Genomic DNA, 12,142 nt, shown 5'->3' with positions numbered 1-12,142 from the left:
TCTGTTGTCCCTGGGATCCCCGGAGCCTGAAATTCACAGGGAATAGCCCCTGAATCTGACAAATGTCCAGTCAGTCTCCCTTGCACCTTGTCACCTTAGCTGTTCTATTTTGAGACTGATGGTTGCCATTTCAAAAGTAAAGCAAGTGTTTTCTGACAGTCATGTTTTAGTCACTAGTGCCTCATATGCATACATGCATATGTTTAATCCTGGAAGGGTGGACTGAATTGCCCTTGCTAGAGAAAAACTCTGAAAAAAAAACACCCATGAGTATAAAAAGCAAGAAACCGGGATTGTTGGCACAGTGACTGCACAGTGTCAGCTTGCTCTATACCTGTTCAAACGAGCATGGTTTGATCCACATTCTCTTTATGAATTCAGAGTAGAAAACAACATGGCTGGATAACCAGCAAAAAATATTAGAAGTTAAGATAATGTTGTTAGTTTTGTCTTACCCTCCTTTGTTCAAAGTATGCAAGTAGTTAAAATACAAAGGTTCGGAGCCTGGCCTTCAGGTTTTGTGAATAATAAGCTGTGAAGTTTGGTAACCTGCTAATGTTCACATAGTGTTTAAAAATATTGCTTGAATTAATATAGTGCAATCACTGAAAATAAAGCACACTAGTGGTTTATTGTCAACTATGATTATTCCTAACTTAATTGGTGCCAGAATTTGCTTTTATATTCAAGCATGAAGGTGTTTCCATGCTAGAAGAGATCTGAAACTGCTTATGTGCAGCAGGTAAATTATCATTATTTAATTATACAAAGTCTAAGGTACTATTTGATCCAGCATTGATATATGTCATTCAGAATGGAAATATGCAGGATTTTAGAGCTTTATGAATAAAAAGGGGACGAGTAAGAATTGACACTGCAGGATTCTTTTTTTGCTCCTACTTGCTCACTGTCTATCAGTTTGAGATTAATTCTTCAGTTACTTATAGGTATGGTTAATCTTAGTCATGCAAGTATATCCACTTAATTTCAGAGGTCTTTGGATATATGATCTGATCTTTCTACAAAACTGGCTAATATGTAGCACACACAGGGACCAACATCAACAGCAACAATGCCACTGATACATAAGAAATGCATCTACATTCCTGCTAAGTATTTTAGGCAAGCAAAGCTTTATTGGGAGTAATTTAAACCAGAGTTAAATACCAAGAAGACACTGGGATCTTGCCTGACTAAATGCTAAAGAATATAAATCAGCTGGGTACTGGTGTATTTTTTTGATAAGGCTGTTTTTTCTGTGTTTGGAAAAGCAAGGCTGTGAGTATTCGTACATCTTCTTATGAACAGTGTTTGAAATGACATGGGGAGAGGAACAAAATTGTACTGCTTTTACTTACATGCATGTAGACATCACATCTGCATTTCTAAAATGTTACTAAAAATATAATTCCTCCATCCTTCACACAGCAGTGTCCTTATCTTACCCTTACATGTTCCCCCACATGTTCAGTACTTTCTGTGAACATCTCTCCTTCCTTACATTCTCGTTTTCTCTGCTAGACATTGAAGGATGCCAGTGACAATGCCCGCAAGGACTTCCACCGTGAGGCAGAGCTGCTGACTAACCTGCAACATGAGCACATCGTCAAGTTCTATGGTGTCTGTGTCGAGGGTGATCCACTCATCATGGTCTTTGAGTACATGAAGCATGGAGACCTGAACAAATTCCTCAGGTAAATTCATCACGTATTGTGCTATAGAGCGAGAAGTGGGCAGTGAAAGAAGCTATTGGTATTTAATGCTAATTTAACTCTCAAGAAAAATTCAGACACCAAAAAGTGCAAATCTGTGCAACAGTCATTTTGTGTACTGTGATATGGAGCTCATTGTTTCCTGGCAAATTTGGAAATTAATGCTACGCTTAACACTTTCCACCAAAGGAACTGAAACCAAGCAAGATTGTTTCCAGTGTATTTCAGCATATTCTAAAATGTTTGATTAAAAAGCTTGTGGTAGGAATTGTTTTCTGGTAGCACTTTGAAAGATCCCACTTAACATCTATAAGTGTAGGCATCTGAAAGCTTCAGAAACATATCCACTTTTTTCTTCCCTCCTCCCAGTGTTTTGGTATGAGTGCCATTAGTCTGTGGCAAGAAAACTTTGAGCCATGAGAACTTCAGTGCAGTGTAAAATGCTACATCTTGGGCTCTGGAGTAGAGCTTTGTTTCATAAAGCTGTTGAAGAATGTACATCATAGACTAAAATTCAACAGTAAAGAAGTCATAAATATGTAGATGATACCTAAGGTACAGAATAATAGATAACTTGTGAATAAGCAATCTTTGAACACTTGTCTTGTGTATTGTGACATTTCCACCAGTGTGTATTTACTGACACAGAAATAAGCAGTTAAGAGACAGCTTCTGCTCTTACATAAAAACATTTGCATAAGGGATTGTTCTTTCAAGGTTTTCTATGCCTTTCCATCAAAGAGTACTAAAAACATTTCACTGTACTGAGATCTCTTGTGGTAGGGGCACCACCATTTTTGAAAAATGTCCCTTTAATACATGCTAATGACAAAGCTGTAAACCAAACTATTGTCCTTTTAAATGGGTTCAGGTTTTCTGTCTCAATGAAATTGCTAGTGACTGCTGGTGTCACCATTTTTTTTAACCTTTCTGAAGTGAGTTTGCTCTCCTTCTGATCTTCAGTGAACAAATAGCCACAGTGTATAAAAGCAAATGACATCAACTATCATCCTCTCTTACCGGAAGGGCTGCTGAGGCTGGCAGAGAGACCAGATCTTGTACTGGGGATGCAGAGCAAATACTACTTTTCCCAGACTGATTGTCTCTTTGGCAAAGGATTGAAGTGTATTGTGAGAGTGATGCTGGTGCATTTACATTTGCCTGCTTGGACCTCTGCTGTGGATGAGAAGACTGCAGTTTCCAAAGATGCCAGCCCAGTACTTTTTCATAGCACTGAATTTCCATAGAGCAAGTCAGATTTGCTACTGATTCATTGTCATTAGAAGAAATACTTATTCTTTGATTTTATTTATTTATTTATTTTTTTCTATTGGCCTTTTCTTACCTCCTAATTCTCTTAGAATTGTTGTACGGAAAGGCAGTGTAACACTCAATATATTTCCTCCAGTAGGTCTTCTCTCCATTAGGTCTTCTCTCTCTCACTCAGTCTCTCTCTCTCTCTCTCTCTCTCTCTCTTTTTAATTGTTAATCATCACTGGTCTTTAGAACATAAAATGATTGTGCTGGGGCAAGCTGTTTAACCTAAGCTGCAATTTGCCATTCCTCTCACATCTGACGCAGTTTGCGCTGCAGATGAGAGACGATCTGTACGCGGGGCGCTGTTACATGCAGCCTGTATTTCTTACCCTGCAGCGCCACCAAAGGCTGATGGGAAAAATGTATCTGAAATGTAACCCAAATGAGCTTTGCTATCTGTGCGCGGCTGAAGGCCGTTTCAGATCTAGGTCCACTGCCTTGAAGTCATTCTTGCCCAGTGCTTGTTCTGGGCACTGGATGCTAATGTGGATCCGAGGAACGTTATTGTCCGCTGCAGGCACTGATGGACACCTCATTTACAGACCACATCGCAAGTAAAAGCAAAATAGATGGAGTGTTAAAAATAATCCAAGATTTGGAGCTTCATGTCTGAGAGCAGCCATTAGGAAAAATCAGCTCAATTTAAAACTACAATGCTTTTTGATAAAAATTTTCTCTGGGTATTTGTAGGAGCCTTTGTGTCTTCCTGTTTATTTCCCTTACTCAAACCAGTTCAGTGACTGTCTGCACCCTGTGGCAGAGAAAGTACTGTTGAGTTCCTTACCTGGTAGGAGATGCAGTGCCAGCAGTGCTACATACCTTCTTTCATTTCTTTCTCACATCTGTCACTCTGCTTTTAAAGTTCTTCCCTTGGGGCAATTTTAATAACATATTCCTAATAGGTAATTTCAGATTTGATCTCATAGATTTTCATTAATTTGCAACTCTTTTCCAAACTCCCATGCCCTTCCCTTAGGGATGAATTAAGGCCTCACCTTTATTGATCAGAAAGGTGATTCTCTGAAACTCATCTTTGGAGGAAGGAAGGACTTCTGAGGGAAGGTTGAAAACTGGTTGTAGAATATTTTTTTCCAAAATAGCTGGGGAGAAAATGACAGAGATGGTCTCTTGGAAAGAGTAATTTGCATGAACAGAATTAAAAAGGCTTCTGAAAACCCAGAAGGGAAGAATGGATAGAAGGTGTTATTCAGAATATTGCATTAAATGAGGAATGTTTGCCTCATTAACTGGCTAGAGATTGGGTGATGCTAACAGTGTATATAGGAATGCTGATAACTATTTCTTAAAGTTATGAGGATGTAATATGAGAGAAATGTTGGTCTGAGACAGGCATCTGTTGCTCTGAACCAGTCTGCCTTATGAACAATATATATTCCTGTTGTATAATTTTCTTCAGATCACCTGTCTTTCACATAGTGAAGGAAAACAGTAAATAAAGAAAGCCAGGAGAGAAATTTTTTGGTTTTACCAATGAATCTGTAACACTTTTGATTCTTATGTTTGAGTAAGTCACTTCTCTGGTTTTAGGATCACTAGTGACTTTCACCTCTACGTTTCAGAAATGCCCTGTCACTAAATCAGCCTGTATTTTGGTGCAGGGCACATGGACCAGATGCAGTACTGATGGCAGAAGGCAACCGACCAGCTGAGCTGACACAGTCCCAGATGCTTCATATTGCCCAGCAGATTGCAGCTGGTATGGTTTACCTGGCATCACAGCACTTTGTGCATCGGGACCTTGCTACCCGGAATTGCCTGGTTGGTGAGAACCTACTAGTGAAGATTGGAGATTTTGGAATGTCTAGAGATGTGTACAGCACAGACTACTACAGGGTAAGTGAACTGCTGTGAGAGCTAGCAACTGAAGTCCTGTTTGGTCAGCTTACTGCAGTGATGTACTTATGGCAAGTTGTGGAGTCAGCAGCATTTGCTCCCACATGTGTGACTTCATGAATGGAACAGAGGAATGGATCAGATTTTTATGGCTTACAGAAGGCAATCTATGGCCAAGCTGTTAGTTTGTGAATGCTGGACTTGTATCCTGTAAGATAAGCTACTATGCATCTTTTTACATTCTCTGTATCTGCTTCTCACATCACTTGTTTTCAGTGAGTTCTTAGATAAAATGAAGATCTCTTCCTTATTCACACTAATTGTGCTGGTGCTCATAAAAGGACAATGCCACCTCTGTGCCATTGTTTGTGGGATGCCTGAGAGTAGATTGCCTTGATGTCCAGATGATGCTTGACAGGGCAGAGGAAGGTAGATATAATAATTGTTTGTTGAGTGTTGTTTTACCTAACAGCTGAAAAATGTCTTCTCTGTTCTTTATTTCTTCTTTCAAAATGCAAACATAGTAATTAGTAAACATACAAACCATATTTCTCTTATATTTTGTTATTTTGGAAACTTGGCACCTCAAGCTACTTGGTGCATGTAAAACAAGTATGATTTCATTTCAGGACTTGGAAAAATACACAGAATCGTAATCACTGGCTCTATTTTTTCAAGGACAACAGTGAACACCAAAGGCTAGGCTTTCTTAATTTGCATTTGAAGAGTGAACTGTGCTGTGACTGAGGGCGTTTCTCTGTTCTGTATTTGATCAAGACTGCGTTCACTTAGCATCTTCATCATTACACTTAGGAATGAACGCTCAAGCTTAACAGTAACAGTTTGCAGAAGCCTTGACAGATAAAGGCAGAATTTTTTGAGTGATAAGTGTTTTGCTTTGTTTTGAATTTTGGAAAGAAAAAAAGTAAAAAGAAGAAGAAGAAGAAAAGAGAGAAAGTAGCTCTTGCCACAGAAAAACTGCATGCAGAAAAGGATGGAAGATAGGTAATCATTTGTGCTTCCTAGAGGCAGCTGAGGTTTGGCACAAGCATGTGACAGTGTACTGAGTGGTGTCTTCTTACCAGCTCATACCTCTGTTAGTCCTTGAGTCCTACACATGAGCACTCAAACAAAGCTTCTACCCAATGGAGTGGAGGTTTATGACAAGGGCAAGGCGGAACCTAGAGAAGTTCTAGGTAACCTGGATGGTCATTGTCTTTCAAAGCACTTCATTCAAGTACACTGTATTTTTCCATTGCTTCATTGTCAGTCACACTCTCTATTCTCTGTCCCTTGTTATTTTGTCCATCTTCTGAGACCAAGGGAGGAATTTTGTTGTCCAGGAAGAAAGAAAGAAGAAACAGGAGGGTGTGTGATGAGGGTGATATAATGGATGTGAGGTGTTTTAAGTAATTAAAAGTTCATTAAGGAAAGGAAACAAAATTGGAAAGAGCTGTTAGTAAAAATACACAAATTTGGCTGAAGGGAGGATGAGGTAGGCAAATGTCAGAGGGGGTGAATGAAAATATAGATTTTTGTAGTAATTTGTTTGGAACAGCAAGAAAACCAAGAAGGACTGTTTCCCTACCACCTCCCTTTTAGTTAGTGTGGAGGAGAGGCAGACCCACATCCTACATTGCAATTTTATTTTACACTGATAAAAGCTGGAAGACACAGCTGAGCCTTTGAGGTTCTGAACAGCCCTCCTTGGGTCTGCCGTGTATGGTCTAGTCAGAAGCTGAATGATGACTTTCCAGATTGTTGTCTGGAGAATTAATCTGTGACAGACCTACAAAATGAAACCACCAGTGATTACACTGGGTTTGCACTGACCGAGTGTACTTAATTGTTTATACCATGTCTAACTGTTCACACTTAATCATATGCAGGGGAGTAATTCTTCCCCAACCTTGAGTGCTCCATCTAATGCTTACTGGAAGGTTTAATACAGCTCCAAAAGCTCCATAGGAAACGTTTTGGTGTTTGTGTGTATTAATGCACTGGAATCATTTTACTGGGAGCCTACCAGCCTTGTCAGAATGCTGGATTTTCTCAAGATGCTTTGTAAGATAAGGATGGTCACCAGTACTTGTTCACCACTGGATTGTTAATGACACTCTGCAATGAATCAATGCAGTTGTTAAGGGACACTTCATGGACAGGAGTGAGAGTAGTAACCCTTGAGCTAGAAATGTGTGTAATATTCGGTGCTAGTTGCACAAGCTTTCATTTACCTCCTCTCTTCCTACATTTTCCTTTTATTTTTCATCAGATAGGAATCTTGACGGCAAAGGGAGCCCTGATCACAGCATCACAGTCTCGTGCGGATTGGAAGGAACCTTAGAGATCATTGAGTCCAACCCCCGAGATTTGAGCCTCCTGTGTAGCAGAGTGGCACTTCTACCACTTGCGCCACAGGGCGGGATTCGAACCCAGGCCTCCGGTGTTGCAAAACGGCATTCCTACCACTGTGCCACCAGATGTATGTGCTAACATTCAATGAAACAGCAGTAGTCAGAAGTCAGACCAGACGAGCATGGGGACTTGAAGAAATTGCAGTAACCTTTTCCTCTCCCATAGTGCCATCCACCCCAGGTCAAACAAATCCAACTGGCAAATAATTAGTTTCATCTGTGTACTAAACATCTCCAGCGACACTGCTACACCACAGTCTTTGTATCACAGTGCACCACTTCATGACATTGTTTACTTGCTGAGTTTAGGTCTTAAGATCATCTGGGGCTTTGACTTGTTTTGTTGATGTCTGTTTTTTGTTGTTTGGACACTTAACCACCACACGTCAGAGTTTCCCTTCCTTCTCTCTGACACCCAAATAATGTGACTCATCAGCAGCCTTTGTGGCTTAAAGTGCCGACACAGAAACATGGGAATGGACATTTTGCTTGTATATTTTCTTGAGAGAGTACTTCAAGGACTTTTCCAAGGCTTACAGGCCAAGTTTGCAGACACTGTTCAGTATTTAGTCTTAAAATACTTTTCTGTTTTTTCTTATTGTAAACATCTTTTTGTTTGTCTGTTTTCTAAAGAAAGCAAAAAAAAAAAGAAAAAGAAAAAGAAAAAGAAAAAGAAAAAGAAAAAGAAAAAGAAAAAGAAAAAGAAAAAGAAAAAAAGAAAAAATGAGGAAAGTCATCTCACAGCAGTACTTGGAAAAACTTAACAGAGATGTGCTTTAAATACCCAGCCTGGTCAGCCAGCTGCAAGCTTGAGCCAAGTTTTTTCATGAAACTGTGATCTTACATAATTAAGCAAGATTTTTGCTATTAACTTCATTAGGATCAGAATTTTGCCCTTCCACATTGTTTTGTCTGTCCAGTGCAGAATAGAAACTCTGATTCTGATGTAGATTTATGGAGCTAAGTTGTGTAATCCCATTCTAGCTATTGTATAACTAACTTGTCTTTATGCAACAGTCCAAGGAGCAGCTGAGAAAAGAAGGACTCCATGCCTCCACTTTTCAACCACACATGGATCTGTTGGAAGCCAGGGACAATTAGCAAGGTTTTTAGGCCTAACATATAAAAGGTGCAGAGAGGATTAGACATTGCATTTTAGCTACTTCTATTTCTAGCATGAGAGGCAGAAGAACCCAAGGGACTGTGTTTCAGTATAAATTCCAGTGACCTGCTATCTGTTTAATATCTTCAGCATATCTCATACCATGTTTGTTGTTGCCCTTTTGCTATTTAAAAAGAGGGAAGCATATAGATTTGTAAGAGTCAGCATAAGTTACTGAGTCAAAGCCTTCCACTCTTGCAGAAAGCTATAGATTAGGTGTTAAAGGGCAAGAGAAGCCACAGGAATGTCAGACCTCCCCAAACCATGTGGAGAATCCCAAAATTCATGAATGCTTTTAGCACCAAATCTCATGAAAACTCCCGTCTGCCAAGGGAAAAGAGTAGGATATATCAAGGCTATCAGTAGTGCCCTAGCCCTCAAAATACAATTTTTTTGACAAAAATTTCTGAGGTTCTATAAAGTTGGTCATACTTGATGCATTACAGATGGTGACACCAATCTGCTTGTCTGCCTCAGCAAGAATTACCTTCTCTCAAGTAAGCTGTATGATGGTATGCATGTTTAAGCTAGCTGCACCCACCTGGCTTTACTGGGATTGTGTGATGTCTCTTGGAGTACATCTGGCCCATTATACTGCTTTTGAACATCATCTGTCCTCAGTGTCTCAGGGCAGTGTGGGAATAGAGTTTAACACAGACAGAAAGTGCAAAAAGGGGTAAAACAAAAATGCAGAAGACCTATGCAAAACCTGAATAATTTAGTTAAATATGTAAGCATGATGCAGCCTGCAGAACAGTGATAAACTTATTTTTAGATAGCTCTCAGATTTATCACCAGCAACAGTTTTGCATCTCTGAAGTTTGAACTTCTAACTCCTAGAATACTCTTGTCCTGTCATACAGCACTTCCCATTAATTTTTTAAAGGTTGGTGTTGAGCATAATCAGGATATTGCTGCTGAGGCCTTCCTTGGAAGGCTGTTCCATGACCTCATCCTCCTAACGTTTGCACATTTTCTTAATCAATAGCCTAAATAAACTCATGATTATTGTACACCAACTTTATCACATACTTTTTCAAAAGAGAACATTCTTCTCCTTTCCTAGCTTCAACATCTCAATTGTATATAGATGAAGTAATCCTGTTCCCTTCCAGACTGTCTTGGGAGGTTAAACAATGCACACTGTCAGGAGAAAAGGTTCTTCATTTTATTTCCTCTAGAAGCCAGCATGTGATAGAAAGTTTAAATATCTCTTTCTGGTTCACAGATCATAGAACTGTGAGTTTTATTTTCCAAATGAGGTTTTGCCTGTTCTTGGATCAGAGGTACTTCCCTGTCTCTAATGAAAATGCACTGTACGTTACATCCTACATTCTCATAGCCTGTGTCTTATTGGCACAGAGTCACTGTATTGTCAAACAGTGCTCTGGGCCACTTTCATGTTCTATGGTTCTAAATGAAGAACATCCTCTTTTCTGAGGTTTTTGGTTTCGGTCCCCAAGTGAGTGACTTTACAGTTCACGCTGGCACATTTTGTTCCTCTGGTGGTTAAGAAAGACTGCTGTCTCTCATTTATTTTTAGATTCTTTGGGGGCTGCTTTTTATTTGATTCTTTTAAAATTAAAATCCAGGTCTTTTTTAATTTGGTGTTGAATAAAGAACTAGAGTCATGGGAACAAAAAATATACAGCTGAGGGAGTGAAAAAGATTTGTAAGTAAATTTTCTAGGTGATTGTGGCTCTACTTCTTAATGTTTTATTTCCTGATCACTTCTACTTAATGTTAAATGAAAAGAATATCTGTTCTAAATATAGAGATAACATCCACTTTTGGTTAAGATGTAAGAAGTTACTGTATTTCTTAGCCTCCCAGGAAGACTTCTAGAAAAACTAAAAAATTACACAATTTGGTATTCTAAATTGACTTTAAAAATATACAGCTTCCAGACCTTTGTTCGCTGTCACTCAGTAGAGTCAGAGTAATGGTCTTGAAGCTAGTGAAGTAACATTAATATTAGAGTACTGAAATGGTGAGGAGCATCTTGCATGCTAGGCACAGACTTTCCTTTGCGTGTGAGCCTAATGCTTAATATTGTAAAATGCTGTATTTCTGGCAACTGCGTAATATAGTTTTCTGGAGACTCTCTATAGGAAACAATTGCTAAAAGATAATGCTCATAAAATAATCACCAGAGTGATTTCACTTAAACTATTTCCAGTACCAAATTCCTGTTTGCAAAGAGAATTAATGCATGACAGCAAGCAACTAAAAAGGGAAAAGGCTGGTTCATCATTATTTGGGCTATAACTAGCCAGGCAAGCAACACCATACAAATGTTTACAGTGAGGAACAAGTGTTTGTCTATTCTGAAAGGGCAGCAACAGCAAACACCTGCAGGTCTCAGCTGTCACTACAGAGCTGAATACCTGTGTGTGGGAGTTTGAAGGAGGCTGCACTAAAGAAAACAAGTAAGAGTTACTTAGAAGTCAAGCAGCTTGTCAAGGCATCCTCGTAGGTGTGTGTATTGAATTGTCACTGTTTGAAGGCACAGTTTGAAGGCTTTTTATTAGCTACTATTTTTGCATCCATTGCTCAAAAGGAAATTATTTGCTTCCCTACATGGACTTTTCTGCTCTCCTCCTCCGTCAGAGGCTCATTGCATCATGTGTAGTGCTGGGGAGGACAGAGGGTTCCAGCAGCCCTGGAGGACTTGGACAGATGATTTAATGCAACTAGAAACAATAAAGGAAATAATGGGCCAGCTACAGCGATGTAAATCTGAAGTAGTTCCCTTCAAGTCATTGCAATAACTTTAATTTTTAGACTAAAATATCTGCGAACAGATTTGAGTGTAAAGGTCACCACTATGTCTGCATTTAGAGGATCGCATACACCAGGATGTCTCAATGCTGAGCGATTAGCAAGATGGCAGGGCTTGTTTCTCCCTGTTCATAACAAAGTATTACTTTGTTGCATGTAGGAAGTATGCTCTTTACTGAGCTTGCTTTTACGCATCCCTGATTGTTGTTGCTATTCCTTAATCTGGAGTTTCCTGACCCATGCAGTTCTACAGAAATGACAAATTCAGCTTTGTTCCAAGCAACTGTCATTCTCTTGGCTTTTCGTTGTTGTTGTTTTTCCCTATTGTAATAGATGCAATCACTTCCCAGCAGAGATTTCTCTCTACACACAAGGTTCACTGATCTTGCTAATTGTCCCACTTCTACCTATTTTCACTGACACTACAGGAGATTCTAGGGAAGGTTTCCACACCAGTGATAGGAAAAGGGCATCAGATATCCAGCACATGTAGTTTGGTGTGTTTAACAGCAAGTTCTTACTAAGCTTTGTCTTGCAGTGTTAATGTAAAGATACTAATATAGAAAGCAAAGTTTTTAACTAGGAAGCTGTAGCATATTTTTATTTTGCCTTGTTTAAGAGCCTTTTAACATGAAATGCACAACTGGGAAACCGTCTTCATTGCTCATGCTGCACAATATTCTTTGCACTGAGAGTTCAAAACAAGTGGAGATCACAAAACCAGAAAAAAAAAATAATGAGAAAGCTGGATTTATGATTGAAAGAAAAGCAGAGCAGAGTGCACTCACTCCTGTGACCAGTTACTTGATTAGCCACTGAATTTTGTTTTTGCTTGTTCCTTTGGAAATCTGCCCCTGACAGATTTATGCTGGCATGGTTCTCTTGAAGGATATCAAGAAATA

General features: G+C 39.3%; 1 protein-coding gene across 3 annotated transcripts in view; it reads left to right on the top strand.

Annotated features, from left to right (window-relative positions):
- The window catches only part of NTRK2 (neurotrophic receptor tyrosine kinase 2), a 203,262-nt gene that overhangs the window by 159,878 nt on the left and 31,242 nt on the right, over positions 1-12,142 (top strand). For 2 of the 3 annotated variants that reach the window (XM_015849248.3, XM_085530321.1), the window contains 2 exons: positions 1,522-1,694; positions 4,649-4,883. In XM_015849248.3, coding sequence (XP_015704734.2) covers positions 1,522-1,694; positions 4,649-4,883 — 408 coding nt within the window. Of the gene's footprint in view, positions 1-1,521; positions 1,695-4,648; positions 4,884-7,155; positions 8,038-12,142 lie in introns of those variants that run through there. The other variant, XM_085530318.1, reaches the window with a different exon arrangement.

The sequence above is a fragment of the Coturnix japonica genome, chromosome Z (genome assembly GCF_054131305.1).
Source record: "Coturnix japonica strain WE chromosome Z, WE-NBRP24, whole genome shotgun sequence".
Taxonomy (NCBI): domain Eukaryota; kingdom Metazoa; phylum Chordata; class Aves; order Galliformes; family Phasianidae; genus Coturnix; species Coturnix japonica.
The sequence above is the reverse complement of the archived record's forward strand: the minus strand, read 5'-3'. Positions and strand labels throughout refer to the sequence as shown.